This window comes from Malaclemys terrapin, chromosome 9, assembly GCF_027887155.1.
Source record: "Malaclemys terrapin pileata isolate rMalTer1 chromosome 9, rMalTer1.hap1, whole genome shotgun sequence".
NCBI classification, from domain to species: Eukaryota; Metazoa; Chordata; order Testudines; family Emydidae; genus Malaclemys; species Malaclemys terrapin.
Genome location: NC_071513.1, coordinates 60,576,791 through 60,603,727, shown reverse-complemented (window position 1 = coordinate 60,603,727; position 26,937 = coordinate 60,576,791). Strand labels below are relative to the sequence as shown.

Sequence of the window (26,937 nt, the reverse complement as noted above, 5' to 3'; positions counted from 1 at the left end):
CAATAAACAGAGCTTCCCCACACTGCCCTCCAATGCTCGTCTGCTTAAGAGGAACTGGCTTCCCTTGAGATCTGAAATACCATCCATTTATTTTATCCAGTAGTTAGCCACCTGTGCACTTTTCGGATGAGAAAAGAATTAAAGACAGACTGGCTACTGTAGAACATCATTGCACATTGATTTCTTCTCTGCTAGATGCTGATCCAAGACCATTCCACTTCTAACCGATGTTTGATGAAAAGCCATTGTTTTTTACATTGTCAGACTTAGTCCATTTGACTGATAATGCATTGACATACGAGAAGTAGCACAGGATGTCACTGAATAGAGCACTTGTCATACCCAAGGTGTTATAATGTGCTTTACAAACCAATCAAATGGATACCAGTCTTGCAGTAACTCCTCCAGGGGTGAATGCAATAGTCATTATGCACACAGCAACAGCACAGGGTATGTCTACACTGCAGTGGAAGCCCATGTTTAGTGGGACTTGAGTCAGCTGACCTGTGTTAGGGAACCCTATGCTTGAGCGTCTACATCACATTTAAATCCTCTTAAGATTTTCCTAACCCATGCTCGAACTTAGGGCTCTGGTGTCCATGCTGCAGTGTGCAGACCTGAGTCAAAGTAACCATATCCCAGAGACCCTAGCGCCTGCACCCCACTGCCCAAAATGTGGCTGCTCTAGCCCTGAGACCATGGTGCACTGTGGGAAAACTTTATGCCTGCCCTGCATGTTGCAGAAAGTTTGAACAGCCTGCCAAACCCAGGAGGCTCCGTAGGATAGTGTGTTTGCAGATCGGTGATCAGAAGAGAATGGGTTAACATTGACCTGAGCTGCTGCCGTTTGCCTAGCAGGGGTAACTTCCATTTTCAATACAGTGGAGTGCAGATTGTTGGGATAGAGAGGACTAAAGAAGTTGTCCCATGGATACGTGGGATACTTCTGGCCGATTCCCAGGACCCAAGTCAAATGGGGCTGTGTCTACACTGAAAAGCAATAGGGCTCAGACCTTGGATCCCAGCTTGACTCAAGCTTGGAACCTCCTGAGCTCTGGGTTAGAACAATTGCAGTTTACATGCAAGGGAGGTTAGGCTTGACTCCCAGCTCAAGCATGGGCTTATGTTGCAGTGTAGATGTTCCCTCAGTCACACACTTGGGCACTCACTTTATTGAGGGGCAATGTTGACCAAGGCAGCCAAGGTTAGCCATTGGTCTTTGTGTCATTGGCTCTTTATTTTTAACTTTGACCTCCCCCACTACAGATGGGCAGAAATGACTTTGGTTTAATGTCTCCTCCAAAGAACGCCACTTCCAGCAATGGAGCAAGCTCTAGTTCTACATGCAGTGCACTGAGTATGGTCCCATGTTGTGATGTAGGAGTCAAGATGAGCAACCTTCTGGTAGTGAGGTGACAGTAGAACTACCCAGCCATAGCAATGCCTTTGACACCTGCAAATAAAGATCTAGGTAGCTGGTGACATGCTTACCTATTGCAACAGGGCAAATACAGCCCCTTTGAGCTTACTCTACTGTAGGTACATTCTGCCTCACTTTATGGTGATACAACAGGTGACACAAGACTAAGGCGCTTCATTCTGAAAATGAATTTGAGAGAGGATGATATCTCCCTATATCGAAGCCCATACAGATAAGGCAACAAAGCTTTTGGCAGAACCATCAGGACATTGCAGATTGTTAGAGACATCCATAGTCCTGTCCGTAGTCCAATGACAGCATTGATGTAAAGTAATGTTTCCACCACAAGGGCCAGAAGTGGAGAAAAGTAAAAGAATAATATAGTGTGATGCATCAAGAATGTCACGCTAGCTCTAGAGAAAACGCTTTCCCATATGCCCGACTGTCTTGTTTTAAGATACAGGATAATATAACAACCATGTATTAAAGCCAAGCAGAGAAAGAGGGCAGCAACTGAAAGCATATAACAGAGCTTCACAGCATCATCTCCATGCAGAGTCATGACCAGTATTATTGGCACAGAGCATGTGTTCATGGGACACAGTGCGGGTTTTTGAGTCACCATCAGCACCAAGTAGATGATCCCTGGGAAAACACCGGAAGAGAGCCATATGAGCACAATCAGTTTTTTTGTTCGTGAAGAAGGCAAAATGGCAACGTAGCGCAAAGGAAACAAAATGGCCAAGAATATATCCAGTACCATGGCAGTAGCTGTGAGCAATCCCCCGCAGTAAGTCACGGCCAGCAAAAACAACAGGAGTACACAGGCATACTTGGGGAGCGTGAGGTTCGCGCCATTGAGAATGGCAGAGAGGGTGTAGAAGATTAGGTACATCAGATCGCAAAGTAAAGCGTTCCCCAGAAGCAGGTACCTTGTTTCCTGGCGGATGCTGAAGCTGGAGAAAATCACAAACAAGATGGAGGGAATTACCAGGATGGCTGCCACAAGGCAGACAATTGGTGGGATCAGGAACATTTTCATGTCTGTATATGGAGGGGAGATGATCCATTCTTGCAACATGTACGTGGAAGGCTCATCCAACTCCAAGGTCCTGTTGGAATCCATCTCCCTCAGGGTTGCATTCAGAATCATTGTAAAGGCACAGGCTAAGAAGTTCATTTCTTTAGGATTTTTGGAGGACTGATTGACTTGGACAAAACAAGCTCTGTGTTGAATCTAGCCTTGCAAAAGCTGATGCAGTGGATGTAAGAAGCCAGGGAAAGCACAACACCTTTTGTAGACAACTCTATACCAGTGTCCCCTGGTAAGACCCAAGGACAGATTGCTGAAATTCTGTAGTCCCCAAAGGTGCTTCCACAACGTGGAATATTTTCTTTTCTTTCTGCAAAAAGTAATGGTGCATAAGGAAACAAAACAAACCTTCCTGTGCTTTAAACTTCAAACCCTCTGTGAGCTCTTTGATCAGGAAATATATGGGTTGCTTGTTATTAGCAACTGGAGTTTGTTCTCATTGTATTACCACACCAAAAGAGGCAGATGGAATAGAGCTTGATTAAACAGATGTGATAGTGACATTCCAAGTGTACTGATGTAGTAAAGTCATAAAAATGATCAGATGATATTTTGTATCAATTCACAGGCAATAGCACAATTGACTGATTTGCGGGGGATCAATAAAAATGTCTCCGAGCTCCTGTTGTAAAATACCATCAAGATGGGTCTGTTTAATGAAATCATCTTATTTATAGATGGTACACATTTTTGACTGGCAGCTCTTTGGACATGTTTTTGTTAAACATGATACAAAGACTTTTCAGTTATCACAAACTTTCAACCAGTGTGTATGGTTGATTAGATGTGTAGTTTTATAAATAAGCAGTATCACATGCCATACAATATATGGGCATCCTTGCAGCATGCAATCCCAAAGTCCATTCGGATGCTAATTCCTGTTTGTTGTTGCCCCACAGAGCACTGCACTGCCATTTGTAGGTCTGAATTACTATTACTGATCTCGATCTCATTAATATGGTCTTGGAGTGCAATGAAAGCAGAGCATATAGCCCCTGGTTTGTGAGCCGGGAACCCCTCATGTTTTTCCAAGAGTGCCCCACCTGGCTGAAAGAGCAATTGCCTCCATGAGGTCTAAGTGAAGTATTGTCCAGTCATCTCTCCTCTGTCAGAGAGACTGCAGTTGATAGGTGGTGTTTCAGGTTGTGTAGTGTAAAGTGGGGACATGCCAGGGCGGAGGGGGGGGGAAGGGGGAAGGTTGTCCTTTGGGCATAGAAGTTCTTCATCTCCTAAGGGAAAATTGTGTGTGTGTGTGTGTGTGTGTGTGTGTGCGCGCGTGCATGTACGCACTGTATTTTATATTTAGATGCCTTGAGTGGCATTAAGCTGTCATAAAAAAAACCATGTATTGTTATGACAGAGCAAGATGTCACTGGGGAAGGAAAATGTCAGAAAGAAAAGAGTGTACTTGTTAAAAATCTTATCTCACTAGGACCCAGGCTCAGAGAAAGGCGAGTCAGTCTCCTTTTCACACCAGTGTTTGGAGGGCTCCCAACTTTAGGAGGAGACTGAACAATGGGTCTCAATATGGCAGCTTGCCTTGTTCCCTGACAATGAATTGTGGCAGTGCCTAGGAGCCCCAGGCATGGGGCTGGATCCCATTGTGCTAGGCTCTGTACAAACACAGAACAAAGAGACAGTTCCTGCACCATAGAGCAGAATGGCTTCCCAGTTCAGACCGGTATGAGAGGGACTTCAGGGTGTCTAGCCACTTTGACAGGGTGTAGGAAGTGAAGGTCTGGTTGTCTCTCAGCTTGAGCAAACCGCAGAGCATGCAGGGAAAGAGGTGGAGTCTGGTGGCCTTAAATACACAGTCTCAACTTTCCATTTTGGGAGGAGAACTGGGAAGAACAGAGAGGATACAGGTGGCTGGATGAGACAACTGTGGGAAGGAAAGTTAAGGGGGGAAGAGGGATTAAAATAGGTGGGGAGAGAAAAAAAAGCCTCCCCAGTATTATGTATATTAGTGGGTACATGTTACTGGCTGATATGCGCTATTTATTAGGGCTGTTGGTATGCTTTATTTGGACTAGTGGCCTGACTCACCACTGCCATGCAGTTATTTACACCTATGCAAAAGTAGGAGCAAATGATACTAAATCAGAACGATATAATACACCTGCTTTGCACTGGCATAAGTGACTGCACAAGGTACAAGACGGGAGAAGCACAGTGCCTGGCTTCTCTTAAAATCTCCAATTTCCTGGTGATTCATTATACCCCATTGTGTCAGTGGTGGGCAGGGGCAACCAGACGCATTGGACTCAGTGCCCTGTGTGTGAGAAGATTAAAGGGTAAAGACAAGACATAATTAATTGTGAATATGAAATGACCCTGGGCAATATTTAGAAAAATGGGTACCCAAATGTAGGGTTTTTAATCCACATTTAGGTACCGAGATAAGTAGCCAGTGAAAATTGCTAGTTGCTCAGCATTTTTGGAAATCTGGTTACTTATTTAGGTGTCTAATAAACTTAGCTTAAATTTGGGCAATTATTTTTGGAAATCTTGGCAGATATACCAGAACCTCATTTGCCATCTTATACAGCAAACTGTTTATTGATTTTAGAACTACAGTTTCAAATGATGATTTCCCCCCGCTTGTTAAAGATTCAGTGAAGTGGCTCAACAAAAGCAGGAAGAAGGCAAATGCACATTTAGCAAAGCATTATAATATTCATTATTCATATAGCACCAGCAGTTTGCTAGACGCTTTGCAGACAGCATGAACAGTTACATGTAATTGTATCACCCTTGGAAGATGATGCAGAATCTTAACTGAAAAAACTCTTGCTGTGCAATATACACGTTCTGTTAGGGCATGTCAGGTGACACAAGGCAAAATAATTTACATGGCAAACAATGTCTGAATCCCACTGTGACTTATCCAAACCTATACAAGTTTTGCTTTTCCTAGCACATTGATAGATGGCATGCATTGGGCAATGTGTCAGGGTATCCTCACGTGCTGCACCTTACAGGACAAAGGGTGTGGGGAGAAGAGTAAGTAATCATTAGTTATAAAGGGGATCTTTGTTGCTGTGGTTGATGGTAATGAAAGCAGGTCGTCATCATTCTTTACTGGCTCAATCCTGCATGCACCGAAGAATGTGTGATCAGTGTTGCAGTTACTTAAATGAATTCAAGTTCAGACTCTCCATCTGTTAATGAGTAATATAATTAACCTCATAAAAGACATAAGCAAATTTAGTATTCAGAACACCCAAACTTGTAGGATTTATACCATCATTGTGAATAGAGCAGGAGAAGGGTTGTAATTCAGGCCAACTGGAATCACAACCAACTAAAATCTCGTTCATTATGGCAGCAAATTCTGTCTCACAGCTCTTTACATAGCAACAAGAGACTCTATCCATTAATCTGAAATCCAAGGAATGTTAAATCGCAAGAGCATTTTCCACCAGCTGGTTTGGATTAAATGCGACCAAACAAAGTAGCTCATTGTCATCTCAGCTGCACATTTTTAGCTGATGGAAAAAACACACAATTTTGAAAATAGTTGAGCTGTTGCACATGCACACAGCCCTATGTGGGCATTTACAGGGCTGACTTTATCAGCCGAGTGTGTCACAGGGTGATGGTACATATCACATCAAAAACGTTATATCTTAGGGAATAACATCATAATATTATGACTTGCATGCAGTGTTGTACTGTGTTGATCCCAGGATATTAGAGAGACAAGGCGGGGGAAGTAATATCTTTTATTCTACCAACTTCTGTTGGTGAGAGAGACAAGCTTTTGAGCTTATACAGAGACCTGAAGAGCTCTGTGTAAGCTCGAAAGCTTGTCCATTTTACCAACAGAAGTTGGTCCAGTAAAAGATATTCCCTTGTACTAACTTCTCTCTCTAATCTTATTACTTGGCATCCAGGGATCTAAGACCCATTCCCTTTGTAAATGCACAGTTCTGGCCTTCTGAGCCTAGCTGTTTTTTCACCTGACCCTTGAAGATGGGCATCCGTGTGGAGGACCTGTTCCTCTCCCCAGGGTAAAAAGCTGTATATGTTATGGGCTAGGTGCACCCATCAGGTGATGCAAAGTGGCTAGAGTCCGGCTGTAAAGAGCAAACAGAGTTCCTCTTGTGGAAGTGAGCTCTATTGGCCTAAATCTGGTGGAAGCCCCCCCACTGCCTCAGCATATACTGTCAGAGCAGGGAAGACAAAGTGGGTGAGGGAATATTCTTTGTTGGACCAACTTCTGTTGTTGAGAGAAACAAGCTTTTGAGCTAAACAGAGCTCTTCTTCAGATCTGGGAAAAGTACTTAGAGTGTTACAGCTAAACGCAAGGTAGAACAGATTGTTTAGCATAAGTAGTTAACATGTATTCTAAGGGACCATTTCAGGTGAAGTGGCCCCTTAGCAACTCTGAAGTCATAGGACAAAAAAAGGAGGGTTAGTGGGTTTCAGATGGTTGCAATAAGCCATAAATCCAGTGTCTTTAAGAGCAAGATTTTTAATGTCTAGCAAAGTTATGAATTTAAGCTCCCAGGCTCATCTTTACGAACTTTGAACCACAGAAAATCCCTGTGTGGGGTCTGAAGGACTGTTCACTTGCCAGAGCCCTTGTTGGGGTTGGGATGATCTCCTGTAAACTTATTAGCCTTTGAGTAGGTCCTTGTTCTTGATCTGTGTTCTCTATCATGCTTTTACCTTCAAAATAAATGTGCTTGCTTAGAAAGAGCTGTGTGGTAATTTAACTGTGGGCAATTACACTGTTTATAGGCTCTGAGGAGAAAAAGCAAAGCAGGCCTACTTAGGCACTTTGACCTGCTGGGGAACTCACAGTAGAAGCATGGAACGGAGCAACCTGGAAAAATCCTGGTCAGGAAGGGGAGAGACACAGGTCTCCACCCAAGATAGGTAATGGCTGGGAAACTGGAAGCCTGACAGTGGGTGCCCTCGGTGGACCATAGAGGGGGAATACAAGTGCAGTTGCCTCATCTGTGACAGGCTGTACTGCTTTAACTAAACCAATATAGCTAAAAGGGCACAACTTGTGTGTTTAGACAAGGCCTAAATTTTGAAAAATCGGGAAACAGCAAATAACTTGAACAGTGCAGATGGATTCAGCACTATCAGACTCAGGTCTTAGCCCAAGTCACGTAACTCAAGTTTTAACAGGAGTCCTGCAATTGCCCAGTGTGTGACTGCTGGGTTTTTAAAACCTTGTGTGCCTTGACATACAGGTCTGCAGATACCTTAGGTGGCACCTGAGCCTCATTGATCATCAGTGGATTTCCTTAAGCTTAGATGTTATTACAGTATTTGGACTGACAGATCAAGGACACAGTGGCACTGAAGACTGTTCCTATAGAAGATAATGAATTTGGGAGGCTGCCTTGCCATTGTGTCTGACATGGTGTCCCAAAATACCATAGGTACTACTTGTGATTGAATGCTCAATATTTTGTGGTGCAACCTGAATGATTCTCTCCATTTCCTGCAATCCTGGCCTCAATGTTCTAGTTATTGATTCATTTGTGTTACTTTCTGGTAAATTTATGTTATGCAGAAGCACTTCTTATGTCTCTACCTTGTTCAGAACAACCAGTATTAAAGATTCTTCCCCTTCTGGCTCCTATTTTACAATCTGTATTGAATTGCACGCACCATTAATTACTTTATTTATTGGTGAATCTCCAGTAGAAAGCCAAGGCGAACTGTGGTTTTGCATCTCCATGCTTGCACTTTCAAGTCAGGAGCTAATCAATAGGGTTGAATTCAGGAGGCCCATGCAAAACAAAGTGTATGATGAGCAATAACTAATACTATAAATCAAGTACTGGAGACAGTGCAGTATATTTATATGCTGTTGCCATATAGCAAGATACTGCTACATAGATTGCAAAGAGCTATCCATTATTATTCTTTATAATACAGTAGTGCTTACAGGTCCCATTTGAGATTGAAGCCCTATTGTGCTAGGCACTGTACAAACACAAGATAGATTAAGCTGTTCCTGGGGCAGGGGACTAACTAATTCGAGTGAACAAGACAAATAAGCACTCTCTTTCACACCTGTTCAACCAGTTTCTCAACTGTGATGCAATGAATGCATCACAGTTCCAGTGTATTTTGGTTCATGGCCTACAAATTAACACTGCACTACACTAGTTTGAATTCAAGGCTTCTGTGACTCAAGAACCCCTCAATGCCAACTGGCAAGGGGGTTGCAAGAATGTCCTGATTCTGGTATGCAGATTCTAGTTCACCAAAGAATGTTATATGAGGTCTTAAAATGAAAGCCAGTATCACACTGGTTGTTAATATCATTGTGAAATGTATGCATATAGATACTATGTAGGAGTTATATATGTATATTGAAAATATATTCTTAGGTTCTGTGTCACAGCAGAGGTGGAGAAATAGGTTTTCTGTCAGACAAAAGATGTTTATTCACTTGTGCATTAAGCAGTTAAGCAACACAACAGAGGAACATTTACATACAATGTTAGCAGAAGGATGTGAAATCAACAGGGAAGGAGGACGACACAGGAAAAACAAGTGACCAGGAGGATGGGGGTCTGACTCACTTCCCCATATTCATCATAGTGGTATGATTATAATGTGATTCTGATATAATTATGATGCATCTTGTGCAAAATGTGTCATGTAAGGCAGTGGCTCCCAACCTTTTCAGTCTACTGTACCCCTTTCAGCAGTCTGATTTGTCTTGCATAACTCCAAGTTTCACCTCATTTAAAAACAACTTGCTTAGTAGCCCAACCCAGCTAAATAGTTAAGGGGCACAGCGGTTCCAACTGCTTCTAGGCTTCACCCCGGGGGTACAGCCCATCACATGGGGGGTTTTACTATCTGAATATGATGAATTTTGGGGATATAGTGGATGGCAACAAAGATACCCATTATCCTGCACTTAGGAAGTAAGTGGACAGTGTGTTTACATTCATGAAAATGTGATCTCAACTGACCTTGGTTGAAATGCTCCAGAGGACACCTGGGGTGAGATAAAACTTCTTTACAGGAGGCTAACCTGTTAAGTTTAGTCTCTAGAAAGCATACTACAATTTTGTTTTTATATGTAACCTGTTTCCATTTTCCTCACTCGCTATCCCTTGAATCTTTGATTACAAACTGATGGTTGTTTTCACTATAAATATATCTCAGTGCTGGGGTATTAAGCCAAGCACTGATCCTGAGTTGAATCCTACAAGCTGGTGGGTATACTGTTCCCCTGGGGACAGCATACCTGGTATTTCCATGAGTGTTCAGTGGAGAAGATGCTGGACACTACAGGGGAATGCTTCAAAAGGGCTTGGGAGCTGGGATGCACCAACTGTTAACCTGTAAGGCACAGTAAGGGCTGGCAGAAAGCAAAGGAGAATGCGTGAGTGGCTAATAGGCTGGTGGCATCAGGGACCTGACACGCAGTTAAGCACAAGCAAGTCTCCCTCAAGGCAGAGGCTGGGGGCTAACAAAGTGACTCACAGACCTGGGTACCCTGAGAATTATCATGACAGCTTCTGATTCAAAACATCCACACTGCCATGTATCAAAACATATTCTACGTGCAGAATGAAGGAACAAACTGGACTAACATCATAATCCAGTGGTGTGAATCAGGGAAGCCACGTGCTCAGTGGTTACATGCTTAGATTGCAAGCTTTTGGGGGCGGGGCCCTTCTCTTTAATGTGTTTGTACAATGCCTAGTGCAATGGTGCCATGGCCTCTAGGAACTACTGCTGTACAAGTAACAATGTTATAAGGGCTAGAGAGGCAGGTTAGTTTTGGGGGGACATTGTGAGATGACTATTGTACAGGAGTGTTGGGGTGGTTGCCTCTTTGAGCAAGATGTATGTCAAGGGTGGTTATGTTGCCACCTTGCAGGAAACCTACCAATGCTGACTCCCCTCCCCCCACTAAAGTTTCCAGAGCTTCCAATAGGTCAGTGGGGGAATTTAGGGGTAAATCTTCCTCTGACTGGCTACCTTTCCCCTGAGGAAGGGAAGTCAATCAGAACTATGTCAGGGTTGCCAGAGAGTCCTTGGTTCCAAGAGTCTGGGGAAAGGGAAGCTGGCTGTAGGATTGAATGGAACATTAAACACAAAGCAATGCCTTGAGCTTTTGTGCTTAGTCTGGGCCCAGTCCTTTGAGGTACTGGGTAAAACATGCGCAGCAGTGTCCATTCCCATTGAAATCAAGGGGCAGAGTCTTTCTATGGTGACCAGTCCCTGTGAAGTCACTGGAGTTGCAGAATCTGGTCCAACTGAAGGCTCTCAGCCCCTTGCAAGGTTGAGAGAGGAAAATGGAGGACTCAAACAGCAATTAAATGCCAGTTCCATTAGAATGCTGAGACAAAGAATTAACCTGAACAGAACTACACTTCTGCTAGGTTCCAAATTTGTTTTCAATTGTATGAGATTTCCCATGGAAGAACTTTGGGACCTGCCCTCTAGGTTTAACTCAGTGCTCACTGAGGCAAAGTTCCTGGTAGCTTGAGAGAGGATTTTGCTTGTGACAAGGTTGAGGGCAGCAGGGCTGTATGCTCTTTGGGGGCTGGACTGTCTCTTGCTATGTTTAATAGGGTCCCAATCTCAGTTGAGGTCTCTAGGTGTTACTGTACTACCAAGAACAATAAGAATTGGAGTATTGCCAATGATCTCCACCTTTTAGCTAGCTCTGTCTCCTGTTGCACCCAGAGGTACTGAAAGTTGTTCAGTATCTCATTGGTCATTCTGTGGTGAGACGATCTTAAATCTACGGTGGCCCACAAGTTGTTCCTGCAGCTGTACAAAGTCCAGAAACCACGTACAGTTGTTGCTAAAAACAAGGTAGCAAAGAAAGAGGCGTGAAAAGTGGGTCCAGGTTGCAATGATTTTAAAGGTCAATTGGAACAAAGAAAGAGAAAAGGTGGGGAGGACTGGCTTGAAGATGTTTTGATGAGGCTCCAAAATGAAATAGGAGACAGGATAAGGAAGAGGGGATGATTGAGAGCTAAGCCTCTGAATAATTTTTCAATTCCAAATGCCACGGGGCCATAATAGAACATGTTATTGTGAGTCAGAAAGTGAAGGTAGGTCTCATGGAAGATTTGACTCTGCAGGTGCAATATTCAAGGTTAAATGGGATATCAGGGTAGTAGAACGAAGCAGAATATTTTGAAGCCTTTCAAAAAGATTTATATAAAGGAAGAAACAATAGGGTCAGTGAAATAATCATAACTTGAGGGGGGAAAAGGAACACATTTGGTTCCAAACAGAGCTTACTCTCCTACTGCAGGGTCACTGCTAGGAGCTGCAGCCATGTAAACAACTTCATTTCCTGTGCCACACAATGAAAAGCAAACCTGGTTTCCTCTCCTATCTTTGTGCTTCCTTCAGGGTGAAATGACCTACATGATTCAACCAGCAATGTTTTTTTATGAGTCAGGCTTTAGATACTTCTGGGGGTATACGAAAACAAACAGATTTATGTGGTCATTTTTTTTACACAAGCAGTTACAGTGCCTTATGAGAAGTCATTCTGGATTTTTTTCCCCTTGGGTTTAATAATCTTTCCTTCCCTCTTGCCTCCTATAATGAGGTATTTATGCAACAGCCGGGAATGGCTTGGGTAAATAATGCCAACTTTTAAAATATTAGCTCTCTTTTCTAAAGCAGCTTAATTTGTATAAAGAAATATTTATGTTTTTAGGTTTCTAATGGCACTGCAAAAATCAATCAATCCCATGTTAGTGCTAATAGGAGGCACCTGTATAAATCCTACATACACTAGAACTGTGGGACTAGAACCTGGGATTATGATGCTTCTCCCTTGCCACTAGAAGTTTAAGTTGAGTTTCTGCCGGGGGAGCCTGTGAAGGTAGGCACTGCAGGAAGTACTGCCCCGTGGGATCTGAGTGGAAGCCCCCTACAGTGCACTGATTGGCTTATTCTGGCATATAAACCAGGAAGCCATCATCGGGAGTGGTCTGAGCCACAGTGCGGATTGCCTCCTTGCATCTGCTCCAGACCTTGCTTCACTGTAGACTCTAGACTCTGGTTTCTGACCCTGGTTTGTCCCCAGTTTTGCTGTTTGCTTGGTGTCTATAACCTGGTGCCTGACTGACTTCCTGGTATCCTGACCTGACTTGGCTCCAACTCTGCTGTTTGCCTGCTGCTTGCAACTTGATGCCTGAACCTGAATTCCTGGTATCCTGAGCTGGCACGACTCTGACTCTGCTGTTTGCTTGCCACCTGCAAGCTGGTGCATGACCCTGATTTCCTGGTATCCTGACCCTGCCCAACTCAGTCCCTGCTACTCGTCTCCTGACTGCAACTTAGTAGCTAACCCGTGCACACAGGCTGCCTGCGGCCTGGCCCTGACAACATGCTTTGTAGAGATGATAACACCAATTTGTCCATACTGTAAGATTATCACCCATTTTATATGGTTGAATGCTTTTCCAAGATCACACAGTGAGTCAGTGACAGCGATGGGAACAGGAGGTTCCTGTCTACTGCTCTAATCACTAGTTGATAATGCTCTTTCCTCCCAGCGAGAACTCAAGCTAGGCTGGTGTATGCATACAGCTATGCCATTATAGCCCTTTTCCTCACAGGCCCTTTCATTATGCAGATGGCTAGCACCTGAGCTATTCCATCTCAGCGCTGCCTCACACACGGTGGGGGTAATCTCCAGCATCTGCTGGAAGGGAAGCATAGGATTGTTACAGAAAGGCTCCAGCCAGAAGGAGGATCCTGTCCTGTGCGGCCTAGCATTGGCCTGTTTTGTCTCTCATGTAATGCAAGACAAGATGTGCTGCAAAGGTTGGGGTTGTCAGGGATGGGATTTCCCAGCAGGATGAAGGCTTGATGAGCAGGATGGGTGACTGGAAGATGGATGAAATAGCCTGGGTGAGAAAGGGTAGGATTAATGTGTAGAAGGAAAGGTTGAGTAGTAGTGGTGGTTTAATGGCCAGGACACCTGACTGAGGCTCCTGACTCAGACACAGACTTCTTGGCTGACCTTGGGCAACTCACTTAATCTACCCTGTGTCTCCATGCCTTCCTTGCAGGGGTGTTGTGAGGATAAAATCCATTGATTGTGAGATGCTCAGCTACTACGGTAGATCGGGTCTGGGGAGCAGAGAAAAATGGGGAGAGGAGAGAGAAAGTGAGCGGAGGAAATGGAGGGAAAAAAATACTGTAGAATAGGAGAGAAGAATCCAACCCAGCACCAGGTCTGTCAGAGACAGAAAGTGCTGCCACCAGAAGAGGCAATGCAGTGGCTCAGAGTTGTCAGGGGGAGGCTGACCTAAGGGCAGGAAAATAGAGACTGATTAAAGAGACAAATGATGTGAGTTTTCCTTTTTCAAAGGGGAGGGAAGGCTGGTTATGAGGTTCCACTTCCAGACCCGGTTTCTCACTCTCTTAGATAACGGGGTCGTAGTGTTCTGTGAAGGCAGCACCTGAGTGATTGCCCAGAGATAAGGGAAGAACTCCACAGTGAAGGAGTGGTGCTGGACTTCAGATAGCATCTTGCTGATCCTCTTCAATGGTTCGTAGTGTGGAGTGGGGTTTTTTACATGCAGACCCTTGAAGGTTAACAGGATGCAGAAGGCCCCCTGTGTGAGCAAGACTGGCTCCCTTGGGAGCTGTGGGCATGGTGACTAGGGAATGGGGAAGTACCACTTCACACTTGCCGACGGAGTACCATCAATGCTTAGCCCCAGTCTTATATCCAATATCCAGGCATTACGACTGGGAGGGAACAGTCCCATCGCTCTGAGACACCATTACGGTTATATAGTAGTGTCGCTTTAAGGCTCAGCGGCAACAAGGAGGAAACAAAACTAGGGGATGCATCACTGAAAGCACAAGAATGATTCCGACTGTGCAGACTCTTCTTGTCAAGCCCTTTCATGATGGATTGTTATCAAATCAGTTCAGTGTGCTCTGAACATGTGCTCTGAACTTCACAACATGGTGAGATACAGGCAGAGTGCCATCAAGTTACGGAATGCATTTCACTGCTACAGCCAACATGCTAATTTCTAGCTCACAGCACTGTGCCTGAGGATTGCCATGGTCCCTGGACAACAATCTGAAGCCCTGTTGATGCTCCAAATGATCTACACCCATGGGCTGACACTGACCTGACCTCATGCTGCTGAAGCAGGTGCTAGGTACGGCAGCACAGATGGTGCAAAAGATTAATGGACAGAGTGTGCTAAGAATCACAACCTACATTAACATCAAGAAAGATTCCACACTGTGGGAATCTTTAGAATATCCAGTATTGCCCACAAACATACAGTAACTGCTATTTCTTCCCAATATTTTCCTGGCGAGTTACCCACTGCTTGTGTGTTTAGAAATGGGATTTTTCCAATCACAAAACCCCTCTCCCATTGGCCTCTGAACGTAGCATCTGTGCCACTGCCCCATAGGTACTGTCAACCAGGAGATTTTGATTTCACTGCAGAAACAGCAGAAGTGGAGGCTAGGTTTGTGAGGGAAGAAACTTATTCAAATGCAAATGTTCCCATAGTAGCCAAGGAAATACAGAAAATTTCTTGGCAAAATAAGTCCGCCCAGGTGTAACTACTTTGATGATCTGCTCTGCCATAAACCAGGGCCTGCCTACACCAGTGCAGCTTATGTCAGTCATTTACTGTGTTTCTTGTCAGTTGGTGAAATTGTAGCTGATGACAGATGGAGACTGAGCCCAAGTACAGTGTTGCTGAAAGCAGCTCACAGACATGGGCACGTGCTAACTGGATTCATTTTTATTTTTACTTTACTTGGTGATTTATTCTGATTAAAAAAAGGCACCATTGGCTTGTTTGGATCCGGATACACAAACACCTCATCTCTTCGCTTCCCTCTTCCTTTGCTACTTATTGTTTGTATCACATTTATGCCTAGTGGCCCCACAACAAGCGGGACCCTGATGTGCCCACAACATACAGGTTATAATCTAAATAACCTGTATCAGGGACAAGACAGACAGGAAGTGTCATCCCCATTTTGCAGCTAGGGAACTGAGGCAGAGAAAGATTAAGTGACTTGTCTATAGTCACAGAGAAAGTCGGCGTCAGAGCTGGGAATTGAACCCACCTCTGAGTCCCAAGCCAGGGCTTTAACCACAAAACCATCCTTATTTCCATTTCAGTCTCTTTACAACTTGATACTTGTAATAAGGGTGTGACATGCATAGAAGGACTTGTTAGAAATAATCTATTTCCTGGCCCCTGTCACATGATCTGGCTCAGGATTCTAGAGGCAATACCATAAGAATTGTCAGTACCCTCTAGCACTGGGGGCTAATTTTACAATTTTTGGTATCTACTTCTCCAAACAATCTTGCTGATTTCAAAATTCATGTACTAGAGTAGCCTTTTCCATCAACAATCCAGCAGTTTCTTACTCTGATGAGAAAGTGCTGGAGCTCATGTTCCCTGTGCCAATCCAACAGAAGTGAGAACAATTGCAAACATTCTTGCAAATAAAGAGAATTTAAAACTCTTATAGATCATGGAAGTTGAGAGGAATAAAAAACACTGGGGGAGAGGTGGACAGTCCTTATTGGCCAATTCGATACTGTTTCAGAGGTGCACCCTCTTCTATGGTTCCTGTCTCCGAGCACTGCCATTGCTGCTTATTGCATTCAGATTGAACTGCTCATACTAATGCCACCTGCTCCTTAATTTCTTCTCTCTTGAAATGCTCAGTTCCACTGGGAAATGTCAACTCTTCACTGCAACATTCAAATCACCACCATTCATTGGTGCTGGCTATGGCACTAGAACAATGTCTGCAGAATTATCTGCCTTGTCCCTAAAGATACACCTCAGCCTTTCCTGTCTGTGTCTGTTCATCTGCTGCCAACTATCATGCTGACAGCTTTGGTGTAACATTCACGATTATCTCCCTCCTGCTCAGTATTTTGCAACATCCATCTCATTCACACTATAAGTCCAAGGTCACTTTCCTTATATTTTCTACAGTGAATTTGATAAACCATTTTTTGCTTCTACTAGCCTAGTCTGTTGAATGTATTTTGAATTAGTTTCAGTTGCTCCAGTATGTGTGCTTGCTTTCCACCTTACCAAAAGGTAAACACTTTTCCTTGGTCACTTCTCTGCTGTCAAGCCTGTCATTGTATCAAGCAACTGGAGATTCAGAACAAGGGATAGCTTCTGTACTCCCATGGTGTGACCCCAGGACAGAGAATCAGCTAGCTCAAGCTGTGCCCACAATCTGGACATTTTGTAAGTCACATACTATTCACGTTAGCTGATCTAGCAGTAGCATATTGTGAGGTCCGGGCTCAACTCTCAGAATGAGTGTTTCCTCCTCATGATACTGGGAACTAGAAGCATAGCAGATGCAGTGCTGAGCCCTGTGGTGAAGGAAAGACTTGACAACATGAGCGTAAAAAACAGAGGATACTGGAGGGTCTTCTGAGAGGGCTGCGGCTTGCCACTCCCACGCCCAGCTGTCAACTCGCAAGATTCCCAGGTCAGCCAGCTCAGTGACCCTCACGTCTTTCCCTTACTGCAATACATATAGTGGTCCAAGGGGTAATCAGCCCATCCTCAGTTCGGGGGGGGGGGGGGAGGGTACTTCATTAAGCCAATCCTTTCTTCCTGTGTGAATATCAACTACAAGGGACTTGAGCCACCAGTTAACACTCACTCTCTCTGCTTGCCAGATCCAGAATAGAGAAGGACTCTATGCTATAGATTTAAAAAAAAAAAAGTGTGTTGTGGGGTCCTCTCTCTATCACAGTGGAACCCTTAGGGGCTTTCTTTGTTTTCTGCTTTTTTAGCACTTCAGGTGTTAACTTCATATAATTGCTTTGCCAGAACAGCTTCTTTGATAATGCCTGCATGCTCAAGGCCTATTTCCTAGCAGCACATACAGCAAACACAGCTCTGGACTATTAACCAATTCATTACATTTGTTCTCAGAGAATATGTTAACCTAGCAATAAGCAACCTGATCATTCTAGTTTAGACTTAAAAAGACCTGTTAAAACAGCTCTCCAATAGATCAGAAGCCATCTTGTTGGCTAGCAAGAAGAGCCAACATTGCTTCTGAACTTATTGCACTTTATTTAGTACATGTTCCAGAACTAGCTTTTATTATGTGTACCAGTTTTATCAAGAGCATCTGTAAGTCACTTATATCTATAAGCCTGCCAACAGCTCTTAGTACAATAATTAACAGCAAAACAGAACTTTTAGGGGCGCATTTTCAGAGTAGAGATAAAAGCTAAGCCACTAAGTGATATTCAAATCCATGACATGATTTTTATATTTAAAGGTGACACTGAAAACAATCTTTAATGTTGAGAGCCATCTAGTGGAAAATGTATTCATTGCAACAATCAGTCCAAACTACACACGGCATTTCACAGGGTAGTCTGAACAAAGGTGTTTTTGTCTGTTGACATCTCACTTACATGTTTTTTTATTTTTCCCCCCATACACAAGGTGTCCCCTTCTCATATTAGCATAGCATCTATGGGAGCAGACCTATGAAAGGGGAACAGAGACTCTCACTGCAAGCCTCTTTGCGGTGGTCCATAGCCCTGAAATGGCTTCTTGTTACTCGTTTTCTTTGACTAATGACTTAGAGGAGCTTTGCTCAGAAAGCCACACAGATTTGTTTTGTGTTCTCACTTATGCAGGTTCTTGGAAGACAAGTTTCACAGTTAGCCAAGATTTTTCTGAAACTAAATGACCCCTGCAAGCCAAAAAAACTGGAAAGATACATGTATAATAAGGTGGCTTCTTAGGGAGCCTATAGTGGAGACACAGTAATGTACAAGTAGGAATGTGATAATCCTCATTCTTCGTATTTGACTGAACACCTAATAGTAGATATTGGGATCTGTCAAACATTGAATATTAAACACAAATAAAATATGATGCCGAGACCTGGCATGTCAGTGAGATTTTCTAGACAGGCAATACGTTCATAAAATATTGGAGTCACCAAAGCATTTCAGGAGAATCAGGGAGATCTCTGCACCTACCACAGTAGCTGAAACCAGGGAATTGGGATTAGTCTACTACAGCTATGTCACCAACAACCTCACAGTCACAACCCTGCAAAGTCCATCTGATTCCCCAAATGTATCGTAACATTTTCTGTCCTTCATTTTGGTTTTAATTATTTTGTTTACTTTTTCACATTACTGCAACAACATTTACAAATAAAATATTTATTCCAAAATTCTCCTTACTGATTCCCCCCTGTCTCCCCCCCCAAAGGTACATCAGAAAAGAAACCTGAAAGGGAAGAGTAAATTCACTTGGTAAATGTAACTACACTAAAGAGCAGCAAATAGTTCCATTCACCATCTGGGGGAGGGGGATGGAGTTAATTGTGTGTTTTAAAGTTTACTGTGGAGCAAAAGAGGTGTAAAAGAAATCAAATAAGTATGCAAATAGTTATACCAGACAAGAATGGTTTAGGAATGATCTCTAACCAGTTAGCATATCTGCCTAAACAGATTATTCAGCATGTGGGGTCCACTCTTAGTACAGTGACACTGAGCACCAAAAGTACAAAAAAAGTAGATGTAAAATCAATAAAACCTTCGCCTCACCAGTTCTCCTTTCTAGAAATTTAACAATTACACAATGAACTAGTGTTACAATTCCTCATGTGTCCTCTTCGTTCTTCTGCTCCCAAACTGCCTTTTCTTCCCATGATCAGTTTTCTCTTTAATTCTACCTAGAGGTCAGGTAGCAGGTTTTATCTCCAAAAGAGATAAGTTAGATATTTAGGCATCACCCATGAAGCCCAATTCTCTTTCTTTGTACAGATGTCCTATGTAGGACTTGGGCAAGAGATTCCTACCTCACAAACCGCTGCCAGCACAGAAAACAGCTGCAGAGCTGCGCCACAGACACTACTGCAACCCTCATGCTGTAGGAGCAACCAGTGCTTAATTTGTAACGAAAGAGGTGCCAGGACTCAAGCTGGGTGGCCGAAGAGTGGAGGCTGCTGAACAAGTGTCCAGCTCTGAAGGCAGCGCCGTCGCCAGCAGCAGCGCAGAAGTAAGGGTGGCATGGTGTGTTGTATTGCCACCCTTACTTCTGTGCTGCTGCTGGCGGTGCTGCTGCCTTCAGAGCTGGGTGGCCAGAGAGGGCAGCTACTGGCTGGGAGCCCAGAGGTGCCAGGGCTATCAATTGCCAAGCCTAGAGGGGCTGGGGCTCAGTCCTGGCAAGCCCTGGCACAAATTATACACTGGTAGCAACCGTTAACTGCCCAGATACACAGGCATTTGCCTGGCCATGTTCCCTCTCTGCCTGTCCTGTCCTCAAACCCTGCCTCCATGCCACCAGGGAGAGAAAAATACCATGTAACAAGTTTCCAAGATGAGCAGCTGGTGCAGTGTCCCTGTGAATAATGGGGATCCCATGCTTTTTAAAAGCTTTTTTTTCAAAGCTGAATCCCCACTCTGGCACTTCAAGTGCAGAAGGTGGGGGCCCGTAAGGATTTTAAAAATTAATACTTGCCACTCCAAGCTTGTATTACACTCCCAAGGTTACAGCGTTTCTCTGACATTGGTTTGGTTAACGCTGCCACCACCCAAATGCCAAACCCCTTTTGGAACCCAGGAGGACACACCTGGGAATTCCTCCCTGTGGGGTACCCTCAAGCCCTTTTACCTCCCGTCTAGGGAAGAGCAGAGAAAGAAAATAAAGGAAATTAGCAGTTGCCACCAGCTAATTAAACAACATGCACAAACCTCTTAGGACACCAAAAATCCAATCCTGTTCTTAAAAAAGGTAAATTTTATTAAAAACAATAAGAAAGAAAATACATCTGGAACTTAGGCTTTGCTAGATTTTAAAAGCGCATTTCCAAAAATCAAGCACCCAAAATAGCTTTCTTGGGGGTTCAGCTTAAAGGTTACAAGCAAACAAAAGCATCTGGGGTTAGCACAGAGGAGTTCACAAGCCAATAAGAAATAAAAGAAATAACCCTAATCACGTCTTTCTAGACATTCCCTAATTTACTTACATATCTGAGGCTTCAGATAAGTAGGTTTGAGGTATGAATTGATAATCTATAATCATACCTCGCTTAAAGCTGCTTACAGCATTGCTGCGCTATGTCCCTGCAGCCCAGAGAGAACAACACACAAAGGGAAAGTTTCTTTCCCAATTTTAAAAAGTTCTACCTTCCCATTGGCTCTTTTGGTCAAGTACCCACTTCCTTTTCTTTACCTGGGGGACTTTTAACCCTTTACAGGTAAAGCAAACAGAACAGATACCAAGAGGGATTTTACAGCTAACTGGCTACTTGGGTGTCCATAAAAGGGAGCTATCCCCTCACCACCCCCCCTTCATTTATTACAGATCCGGTGGAGTGGCAGAATTTACAAGACTGCTTTTACTGGGTTAGATCATCACCTGCTAGCTCATCAAATCTGTATAGCTCTATTGACTTCAGTGCGGCTACGCCTATTCACACTCCCTGAGAATCTGGCCCGCTGTCTTCTACGTGGAGTTCTGTTTCACTGTTGAAACTCTGACTGGTGAATGCACACTCTGCTGAGCATTACTGACTTCTAAAATGATTGTTTTTTGGCATGATACTGATATTCAATCCTCTTATAGATTGAAATAACAACTTAACCCCATCCCCACTGCCCAGTCATCACAAAGTTTATGTGGAACTCAAGCTCTTTACTAAGTAGAAAATAAAATATACATTTGAAAGTTACATTAAACACTGTTATAGCAGCAGCTTATATGTCAGCACTCATCAACAGAATAGCAGAGTATCCAAGAACTCAATATACGTTTAGACCAGGGGTCTCAAACCACGTGGCCCGGGGGCCGCATGAGACCCACGGGGTTGTTTTCTGTGGCCCTCGAGCTCCTCGTGGCCCCCCCCCCAGCGTTTACCTAGAGCGGCTCCAGCCTGACGTGCACCGGGGGCAGGGCAGGCTCCCTGCCTGCCCTGCCCCCTGCCGCTCCGGGAAGCGGCCGGAACCTGGTGAAGCGGGGGGGCACAGGGCTCTGTGTGTTGCTCTTGCTTCAGGCAGCGTCCCCAACAGCTCCCATTGGCCGCAGTTCCCCGTTCCCAGCCAATGGGAGTTGCTGGGGGTGGTGCCTGAAGCAACAGCAACACACAGACCCCTGTGCCCCTCCTCCCCCAGGTTCTAGCAACTTCCCAGAGCGGTGCGGGGACAGGCAGGCAGGCAGGCAGGCAGGGAGCCTGCCCTGCCCCCGGTGCGCGTTGGGCTGGAGCCCACCCGCCGAACCCCTACTGCAGCCCAACCCCCTGCTGTACCCCGCATCCCTCCTGCAGCCCAACCCACTGCCCTGAGCCCCCTGCTGCACCCCTCCAGCACCCTGACCCTGTGCTGCACCCCGCACCCCTCCTGCACCCTGACCCCCTGCTGTACCCACACCGCTCCTGCAGCCCAACCCACTGCTGTACCCCACACCCCTCCTGCACCCCACACCCCAACTCCCTGCCCGGAGCCCCCACCACACCCCACCCCCCTCCTGGGGGCAGGAAGGGGGCAGAGTTGGGGTGGGGATTTCAGGGAAGGGGTTGGAATGGGGGTAGGGCCTCATGGAAGGGGTGGAGGGGGGCGGGGCCAAGGGTGGCGGGGGTGTGTGTGTCAGTAATGCGGCCCTCGGCCAATGTACTAGTCCTCATGTGGCCCTCGTGGTCATTTGAGTTTGAGACCCCTGGTTTAGACTATGTCAAAAGATCACAACATCTACTAATGCTGGAAGGGAGGATGAAGTTATTTATGATTTCTATTCTTGTAGCACCTAGGAGCCCTAATCATGTACCAGGGCCCTATTGTGCTAGGTGTTGTACAAACACAGGTTTGTTTGGAAATTCCTGCTGAAAGGGTATGGGGCTACTAGGAGGCCGGACAGCCACACTATTTTAGAGCCAGATGTGCACTAACGTGTCAAAGGAAGAACATTGAACCCCAACCTCATAGCAGCAGCAACTGTAGGGTTACCATTCGTCCGGATTTACCCGGACATGTCCTCCTTTTTGTGCTAAAAATAGTGTCCGGGGGGAATTTGTAAATCACTCAAAATGTCCGGGATTTCCCCCCTCCCCGGCAGAGCAGAGCGAGCGGCTGGGAGGGCTGCAGGAAAGTCACGGGCTGGACTCCGGAGCAGCTGTAGAGGAACTCCTCCTCCCCCCCTCCCTCCCTCCCTGCATTCTGAGCCGGCAGCTCCTCCTCCCCTGCAGCCCAGTGTCCCGGTCCGGCAGTCCTGTGAAGGGCCAGGGACCGGGTTGTGTGTTGTGCTGGGGAGCGCAGCCACGTGTCCGGCTCGCACAGAGCCCAACACCCTGTTCTGAGCAGCAGGGTAAGGGGGCCAGGGGGCAGGAGAAGGGGCAGGGAGGTTCTGGAGGGGGCAGTCAAGAAACGGGGGGGGGGTTGGGAGTTCAGGGGGGGCTTTTTGGGGGGAGTGGAGAAAGTTTTGGGCAGTCAGGGTACAGGTAGGGGGTAGGGTCCTGGGGGGCAGTTGGGGGGGGTCTTAGGAGGGGGCAGTTAGGGGACAAGGAACAGGGAGTCTTAGGTAGGGGGTGGGGTTCTGGAGGGCAGTTAGGAGCAGGGGTCCCAGGAGGGGGCAGTCAGGGGACAAGGAGCGGGGGGGTGTGGGGCTGGGAGTTCTGGGGGGTAGCTGTCAGGGGGCAGGAGTGGGGAGAGGGATCGGAGCAGTCAGGGGACAGGGAGCAGAGGGGTTTAGATGGGTTGGGAGTTCTGGGGGGGGGCTGTCAGGGGGTGGGAAGTGGTTGGATGGGGCGTGGGAGTCCCAGGGGTCTGTCTGGGGGTGGGGGTGTGGATAAGGGTTGGGGCAGTCAGGGGACAAGAGGCAGGGAGGCTTAGATAGGGGGTGGAGTCCTGGGGGGCAGTTAGGGGCAGGGGTCCCAGGAGGGGGCAGTCAGGGGACAAGGAACGGGGGGAGGGTTGGGGGTTCTGGGGGGGCGGGAAGTGGGAGGGGCAGGGGCGGGGCAGGGGCGGGGCTAGGGCAGGGCTCCTCCCGTCCTCTTTTTTGCTTGCTGAAATATGGTAACCCTAAGCAACTGCCTTCTCCCTATCTCCTCTCCCCACATAAGTCCCTGGGCAGTGGCGGGGGAGGGAAGAGTCTATAAGGAAATGTAATTTCTGTTATGCTTAGGCAATGTTTCTAAGCCTGGGGTGGCTACTTTGGGGCAGACCCATGCTAGCCTGGGGAGGTACAGAATAGAGAAAAAAAGTGGGGGCAGAGGAACCTGCCTGATTCCATGTACTCCCATGGTTGTGGGTAGTGTGTAGCCTCCCCGAAAAGCCCCTGCAGCAAGACATGGGCAGCAGCTGATGTACACAGCACTGCTAGCTCAAGCTTCTCTTCACAGCTCCATGACCCTCATCACTTCTGGGTCACTGCACACTGCCAACATGGTCCCAGACTTAGTAGCAGTTGTTGGACCCGCTTCATCAGCCTACGCAGATGTTAAACTTAGATTTCTGTTGGTCTCTAATTGTTTTGCAGATGGAAATTAAAGATCCCCTGGCACTTTCTGTGATGAGACCAGAGGAAAACTCTCTCAGTAAGTCAGGTTTGAATGGTGCAGGCTGTGTGCGAAATATTGAGTGCACAATGGCTGCAGCTATTGACTACACAGTCCATATAAGACCACGCCCTGGCTCAGGGTTTTGTGAGCTCTTGGTGTATTAAAAATATTGCTGAAGTACAAAGCCATGCATCCAAGGCCTGATTTTCAAAACCAGATAGTGATTTTGGGAGCCCAGCCTTAAAGACACACCTTAAAGGGGGCTGATTTTTAGAAAGTGCTGGGCTCCCAGCCTTCTGAAAAACCATACCTCTTTAGGATATCTTACATCAGATACCCAGAAACTGAGGTACTCAAAAAACACTTTTGAATACTTAGGCCACAGTACATTTTTCTGTAGGGCAAGAAATCCCTAGGATCAATGTATTTCAAGCTCCAACACCTATTTCTAAGTGATTTTCTTAAATAAAGCTGTCTTGTTGTAGTGGCACACTACATCTCTGAACAAAAGCAGGAAGAACGCAGGCGACATCAGAGTAATATATTGCCACTTTCCCATCCCCAGGTGAGTTCAGCTTTCAGTGTACTCCCAGCATTCTCTCCTGTCTCCCAGCGACCACACTATCCCATGTATCACTGATGCTTCTGCTATTAATGAGAAGAGGCTGCATGTTAAGAAAAGCCATCTATAACATTGTAGTAGAGGCTAAGCACTGCTGAGCCAGAACAGATGCTCTGAAAGCATTAATAATCACCTGTCAAAAAATCAGAAATGCAGGGAGAGATGAGTTTGCCATCGTTCCACAGTGCCTTGGAGCCTGCAAGGCTGTGAATGGGTACAAATAGCAATGCTCAGCACATCACCCCAGTCTAAATGACTTGCCAGCTGGAAGGCTCATAAAATACTGTATGTTAATACCTGCTGATAACTACTGTAGCTCCAACCCCAGTGCTGACCTTGACATTGTCAATAACCATGATACATTAACCAAATGTCTCTTAGCAAGCTCAGTGCCTTCAGCTTCACTGCTTATTTACCGTAACTGTGAAAACATCTTTGGCTCCTTCCTGGAGCACCCTCCTGCAGAACAGGCCTTCTTGCCTCAGTTTCCCCTTTCAGAATCCCCAGCAACTCCACTTCAGGCTCTCTTGCTTAAATAACACCCCTCCTTAGGGTTGGTTTATTACCAAACATACTTAAAATAATCCCCAACAAAAATACCAAATACAGCCCATTTCCCATAACAAGTGCATGTGGTCCTTGAAACCCCACTCTTCCCAGCGGAATTCCCCCCCATTTCCCCCAAAGGCTCTCTGCTGGAAGTCCTTCCATACCTTACTCCAGTGACTTCTGCCACAATTAGGCTCTTTTTCAGTCTTCTTCTGTCCCTCTGCCAGGACAGCCAGCTAGATGGAACCCTGTTCTTCCCAGCCAGAATCCCCACAATCTCTCTGCTGGGAGATCATCCTCACCCGGGGAGCATCCCTCTCTCCCCTTGGCCTTTCCACTGTCCCCTTGGATTCAGCTTTCCAGTGTGGAGACATTAGCGGTTAAGACCCTCTGCTGCCCAGCCCTCCCACCCTCTTCATGCCTCTGTGGTGACCAGCTTCAGTTTTCTAGCTTAAAAGTCAACAGGCAATGCCTTTTGCTACTCTCTGGCCCCCAGCCTTCTGGCCCTGGATCTCTGGCTTGGGGAGGTCAGCTAGCAAACCCCTTTTGCTGCTCTCCTGCCTTCAGCCTTCCTTCAGGAACCAACAAACACTTTCATCTGGAACCTTCTACAGTCCCTCTCTGGCCTCTAGCAGCTCTCACATGACCTTTTCCAGACTGACTCAGTCCATGCTCTAAGGGGACCCTCTCTCACCAGGTCATGTGGTGGGAACCCACATGGGCTCAGGTCCCCTCTTTTAAGCCCAACTGGAGGTAGCAGATGAATCACAGGTGCACTGGGTCTGTTCTCTCTGAGAGTGTGTTTTACACAGTCCATGGTAGCGAGCCTCCTAGCACAGGCTGATAGGGCTCGTGCTAGTGCTCTAAAAATAGCTGTGTAAACAGCATGTTGAAGTTGTGGCTTGGGACCTGAAGCCCACCCCATCCCTAGGCTTCAGAGCCCGAGCCCACAACTCCAAAGTGCTGTCTACACAGCAAATTTTAGAGACCCACTAGCGTGAGTCTGTTGACCTGGGCTGGCAGGCTCACTGCCATGGGCTATGTAGACAGATCTTTAAAGAGTCAGCGTCACCCTGTGACATGATCATGTCTAAATTACGCCCTGTGGAACATCAGGAATGAGATAGAATTCTAAATATGAGCCCTCTATTTGTATTTAGTATTTATGTGGCTGTGTCTATATAGTCACGCAGGCATTGCTGTTGTATGTGTATTGTGTAATGCTACTACTGGGCTACAGGGTCCAGTGAATGTTCATGATCATTTTTATTAGCCACTTGTAAAGTAATTTGGGGGGTTTCTAATGCAGCTGTACATTTCTGAAGTAGAAATATTGCAGGCTGGCTTTTTAAAGATATTGGTTGTGATTAGACCTGGTCAAAACATTTCTGTTTTAAAGGAAGTTTGATGAACATCAAAAAATGTATGAGAAGTTTTGGAGAAAAAATGTCTATTTTCTTTTCTCCTCTCCTAGTGACAGTCGCCAGAATCACAACACTGAAAATGTAATGACTCCGGCCTGGAGGCACCAGCACCCCTTTGTGTTCAGTCAGTCCACCATTATTGGCAGACTGAAGTCTGTCTGAAAGGCAGGAAACCCCCGAGTTCTAATTCTGATGTCAGCAGTGACTCCAGCTTAACCACTTAACTTCTCTGCCTCAGCCTCCTTCACTGCAACATGGAGATAACAGAACTTCACAACTGGTGAGAGGGAACAAG

General features: G+C 45.7%; 1 protein-coding gene across 1 annotated transcript; it reads right to left on the bottom strand.

The window, feature by feature from the left end:
* Positions 1 to 1,556: 1,556 nt before the first annotated feature.
* Positions 1,557 to 2,600, bottom strand: GPR148 (G protein-coupled receptor 148). Its single transcript, XM_054040866.1, has one exon. It carries the CDS (start codon positions 2,598 to 2,600, stop codon positions 1,557 to 1,559), a length of 1,044 nt encoding a protein of 347 aa, XP_053896841.1.
* Positions 2,601 to 26,937: the final 24,337 nt, after the last annotated feature.